Here is a 5,582-nt window from a genome sequence, read left to right as displayed (position 1 = left end):
CAATAGCTGCAATGATGCACTCAAACATGCTGGTGATGGTGAGGATGACACAGAAATGGACAGTGCTTCATTCTGTTGTACATAGGGTTGACAACAAGTTTATTGGGATGAAAGGATGAGACCCAAAATGGTTTGAGTTAAGAAGGGAAGCAAATTTATTTGTATATAACAATAGAGAAGGTGTAACAAATTCCTTATTCCTCATCGTATCTACCTTGTAAGTCTCCCTCTTTGGATCACCCCAAATTCCTGCTATGTCTTGATTACACACGGACCTAGGATCAACACTAAAGAAAAAGCACACAAGTAGCATATTGTATCCATGGTTAATAGAAAATCAACAGCAACCAATGCTACTTGAGAAACAAAGAATTTGGGATCATAGTCAGGGGGTGATTGAAATGGTGGACCATGGAATCCAAGACTAATAAGTAGGAGGAGAGAAGAAAAGAATTAGATGAAGAGATCCTAGACTGGAGTAACTGTTTACTTCAGGAATGGTTATTTATAGTGGAAGTCTTTGTGTAAAAAAATAGAAGTGTGGAAATTTGTGGTAGGCATATGGTGTTTTGTTATTTTTTAAAATTTATGAGCAGGAGAATATTTGGTGAAGATGGGACCTGGGTGTGGGAATGAGTATTTAAGGGTGTAGTAGTATGTGATTCTTTTTGGAGACAGGCATTAATGGAACTATGAAAACTAGATGGTGATGTAGTGTATAGTAAAAAAAAAGATACAGAAAATGCCAAGCGTTGAGATACAAAGAAATCTGTGACCCATGTGTCCAAATGATGATAGGTTGGGGGTACCATCATGTGGTGTTTTCAGTGACAGGAATGGGAAGAAAGTAACATCCTCAAAGCTCAATTGTACTCTGTCACACATGGAGTTGGAATCGACTTGGTGACAACAGGTTTGGGTTTGTGTGGTTGTTAGATTACTTTTTATAGATTTGACTTTAGATTCTTAATGAGGAACATGCTCTTTGGGGACATTAGTTTACACTGAGAGTACCTTGGCAGCAGGCTCATTGCCTGTGTCCCTTCACTAGATCCTGAGTGGAAGAAACAGGCCCATCTTGGTCACAGCCTAGGATGCATTGTAATTACTCAATAAACACGGTCTGGAATTGACTGGGTAATTGGAGTCCTTGGGTGGTGAAAATGGTTAACATGCTCAACTGGTAACTGAAAGGTTGGCAGTTCGAGTCTACACAGAGGCTTCTAAGAAGAAAAGCCTGGTGATCTACTGCTGAAAGATCAGCCATTGACATCCCTGTGGAGCACAGTTCTACTCTGATACACATGGGTTGCCATGAGTCAGAATCAACTTGATAGCAACTGGTCTGGGTTTTTGGTTTAATGACCTTTAGTTTTCTGTCCTTGACTCACATCTGGTTGATGATACCCAAGATCCAGTTCTCAACATGCGGTGCCTGTAACAGCAACATCAGCATCATCTAGGAACTTCTCAGAAATGCAAATTCCCAGGCCCCACCCCAGACCTACTGTATCAGAACCTCTGATGTTGGGTCCAGCCATCTGAGTTTTGACGCACTCTCCCGATTATGCATGGTACAATTTGAAACACATATCTCCAGGGCGAGAGGGAAGTGGGAGCCTTAATTCCCCATTTTGTTAAACTTTCACATTTTATTTTGTTTTTAAAGGGTAAACTCAAGAGAAATATGTTGGCTAAGACTTCACAGAGGAAACATGAGCATGAAACCGAGACCAAGTGTAAACCAGGTTTAAGTTCTAAAATCCCTCTGAGGTTGACCAGCTGTATATTCCCGAGGCCCGTTACTAGAGTCACGTCCCACCCAGGCAATGAGGTCAGGTGCAGTCAATGGGAGGAGAAGTTGAAGAAGCTCCAGCAAGTGTCCGCATACAGGAGGCTGCAGGGGCTCCAGGCGTGCAGCAGTGCAGGAGAACCGTTAAATACTTTGGACTTCACAAATACATTAAAAATAATTACACCAGGTGGTCCTGGTGAGTCCCTGGGCCATGTCGGTGATGGAGGTCCATGCACCCACCCGGAACCCACCCCTGGCCAGCCCTCAGATTTGGCAGAGATCATCCCAGGGGTGGGTCTGTATCTCTCACAGACCCTCAGTGGACAACTGGTAACTTCTATAGATATCAGGAGACAGACTCAGAAAGTGAAGAAAGCAAGGGAGAGACTGGCTGCGGCCTTGAGGGCAGACAGGCTGGCCAGGGAAGCAGAGAGAGCCAGGAGCCAAGAAGGACGTCCTGAAATCTAGATGAAAAAGAGAAGGGAGTGCTGAAGAAGCCGAGTGCTGTGGCCCTTGAGAAGTCTTCACCAAGAAACAGCCCTGAGGCTACCAGCATCTCTCTTCATCATCAACCATGTGTTCTTGTTCTGAACTGTGATACTTTGTGTTCTGCCCAAACTGTTCTTCATTAAATCCTTTTGAGAAACACATAGTGTGAAGAGTAGGTTGTTCTGTGAGTGAGAGATGGGGTTTCATGTGACAAGAAAGGAGATATTTACTTTTCATTACACACCTCAGTTTCTATATACCATATTTATTCATTTTTTATGTTAAAATCTAAAGAAGTAATCTAAGCTGAGTGATTAATGTTTTATACTTACTTTTTTTCTTCTAGTATTTACACTCAAGAAAGAGATGTCACCTACACTAGAGATTATCCTTTTAATGTTATATTAAATTTGATACTATAAAATATTATTTTATTAAGGTTAGTTTTATATCTAACATTAGGTCCATCTGTTTTCTTTTTTCTTAGTGCTAATTTGTACACAGGAAATTTTAATACAATCAATTAAGTAGCATTTACTTGTTAGATAGATTTCTAGGTGGCACAGTTTGCACGTGGCTACTAACTGAAAGGTTGGCAGTTCAAACCCACCCAGTGGTGCCATGGAAGAAAGGCCTGGCAATCTGCTTCCAGAAAGATTATAGCCAAGAAAATCCTATGAAGCTCAATTGTACTCTGTCACACATGGAGTTGGAATCGACTTGGTGACAACAGGTTTGGGTTTGTGTGATTGTTAGATTACTTTTTATAGATTTGACTTTAGATTCTTAATGAGAAACATGCTCTTTGGGGACATTAGTTTACACTGAGAGTACCTTGGCAGCAGGCTCATTGCCTGTGTCCCTGCACTAGATCCTGAGTGGAAGAAACAGGCCCATCTTGGTCACAGCCTAGGACGCATTGTAATTACTCAATAAACATATGATGAACAAATAACTGGGGGGATAAGTGTCATGTCACCAAAGCCAGAGGGAAAGAAAGTGTTTCACTAGATCAGGAAGGAAAAGGATTCATGTGGATTTGGAAGGATCTGGCATTTTCTGGACATCCTTGAAGAACTTCAGACAGAGCAATTTTAGGAGTGGTGGGAAAGGAAACTTTATAGCAGAAGGTCACGGAGTGACTGAGAAGAAGGGTGGTGTCCCTAGGTGGAGCAAATGGTGCCTGTAAAAATGGTGTGGGGCGGTATCTGACCTCCTCTAATTTCACAAGGGGGAAGGAGAACCAAGATCAACAGCCCAAGGCTGATTTCTATGAGGCAGAGATCAGACACGCCTTCTCTCTCTGCGATCTTTACCAACTCTGACACCAACCGTCCCTCACGCTTCTCTACTGGGTTTGATAATTCATTGCAAAGGCCACACAGAAATTACAGACTATATTCACAGTTATAGGGTTTATTAGGGAAGTAACACGTTACAATTCAGGCTCAGGGACGCTCAGGATACAGTTTTCCATCAGGATAACCTCTTCCCAGCCATGCTCACAGGCATGCCTCTCCCTGGCCTTCAGTCTCTGCCCACAGGCACTCAGCTTTCTCTCTCCGTGGGCTAGGAAGCCCACCGTGCCATCTCCTGCTGCCAGGTCTCGCCTTCCTTGGTGGTGGTATAATCCTCCTCTCTGCTCTGGAATTGGCTCTCTTTTAAGGCAAAACTGACCAATCCCCTTGGTAGGCCACAATCACCCTATCACATAGTCCCGCCCAATCACCTGGGTGGGAGTTACAAGACCATGGCTAGACAGGCCACACACAAAAGTAATTAATCGCACTGCAGTTCTGCACCCCACTGGACCAGTGGCAGGAGTGGCTCCAAGGAACACAGGTCAGATCCCCCCCAAAAAAAATGTGGAAAAAGCCAGGTTGATTAGTTCTAGCTTTATTAGGGAACTTACAGACAGAGGTTGACACCAAGATTCCTGTGACAACGACACAGAGTCACCTGGGTAGAAGTCCATGTAGGGCAGTGTGAGGTGTGGGTTTATATACCATCTAACTTGGAGAGAGAACAATGTGCCTACATGCAAGGATACGTACAGGGGAATCAGGAAAAAAAGTTTAATCTATGACAGGTGGGCTTGTTGTTGTACTAGTTAATGTGTTTCAATTGACCTTTACCATGAAGTCAGGTGTTTGGAGGATTTTTTCTTGGCCCAGGTCTCTTGCTCAGTAAGGTACTCTGGTTCTCTCCCAGAGTCCTATGTGGGCAGGACCAATCTTATATTGTTCATGGCCCTCACAAATATAATGCTCTTGGCTGCTAACTGAACAGTTGGAGGTTCGAGTCCACCCAGAGGCACCTCAGAAAAGACCTGGTGATCTACTTCTGAAAAATCAGCCATGGAAAACTCTATGGAGCACAATTCTACTCTGACACACATGGGGTTGCCATGAATCGGGATCAACTAGATGGGAACTGATGGCGGTGGTGAGGGGGGAGAAGAAGGGTGGAGAATGAGTTGTGCTTCCTGTTAACAGACTCTGGATTTAACCTACGGACAGCTCTTTCCTGGTCCCAACAGCTTTGCTGTAGGGCTGCCTCCACTCCATATCTGTGGGGGTTGGGGAGCTTGGGAACTTCGGTCTGAGCCAATCTACGTATTCTAACTCCCCCTATATCCTTGGTCCCAGGATGACACATGACCCTATCGCGGTCAACGGCAGCCAGGTAGAGGACAATTTATTGGAACTGGGTAGGGATGGGGATATCGACAGGGCTTGTTTCCTCCCAGATCTGGAGCTCTGGGAAATGGAGCTTCAGGAGAGCACAACGTAGGAGAGGCTGCCGGGGTGTGAGACCAACTGGGAGGATAGCAGAGTGGGGGTGAGGTGGGCAGAACTAGATGTGCCCCTGGCCCCCTCATTTTCTTATGCAGCATGTAGTTTTGTCCGGATATGATCTGTTCCTCAAAGGTCCAGTCAGGTGAGCTGATAACTTCCCTTGTTGAATCTTTTCATCTCTCTTCACATCTTGTGTTAAACTACTTTCCCTTAAGTTAATTTTAGTTAGGTTTTTGCTCCTATGCATATAAATTAGTCTTCACCAATACACAGATGCAGACTAACATTTCAATGCATTACCTTTAAAAATGAAGGAGTTCAGGTTTGTAACATTTGGGGACTTGGGAAATTTAAATGACGGGGTGCACTTGGCCATTGAGCTTCAGGACACCCATGGATAAGACACATGATATTTGGAGTTTTTAAGACAATCTACTATTGGAGTTTGATGGTTTGAGTGAGAATAAATGGCTGGTCTTACAACAATTCACAGCCCCTGT

General features: G+C 44.0%; 1 protein-coding gene across 1 annotated transcript; it reads left to right on the top strand.

Moving 5' to 3' along the window:
- The first annotated feature begins 1,687 nt into the window (after positions 1-1,687).
- Positions 1,688-2,263, top strand: LOC101358585 (methyl-CpG-binding domain protein 3-like 1). Its single transcript, XM_023733075.1, has one exon. The coding sequence runs from the start codon at positions 1,688-1,690 to the stop codon at positions 2,261-2,263; it is 576 nt and encodes a 191-aa protein (XP_023588843.1).
- Positions 2,264-5,582: the final 3,319 nt, after the last annotated feature.

This window comes from Trichechus manatus, unplaced genomic scaffold (assembly GCF_000243295.1).
Source record: "Trichechus manatus latirostris isolate Lorelei unplaced genomic scaffold, TriManLat1.0 scaffold00057, whole genome shotgun sequence".
In the NCBI taxonomy this organism is placed as follows: domain Eukaryota; kingdom Metazoa; phylum Chordata; class Mammalia; order Sirenia; family Trichechidae; genus Trichechus; species Trichechus manatus.
The sequence above is the reverse complement of the archived record's forward strand: the minus strand, read 5'-3'. Positions and strand labels throughout refer to the sequence as shown.

What these genes read in the sequence shown, in the direction of transcription:
- LOC101358585 (XM_023733075.1), top strand. Translation starts at nt 1,688, where the DNA reads ATGTTGGCTAAGACTTCACAGAGGAAACATGAGCATGAAACCGAGACC.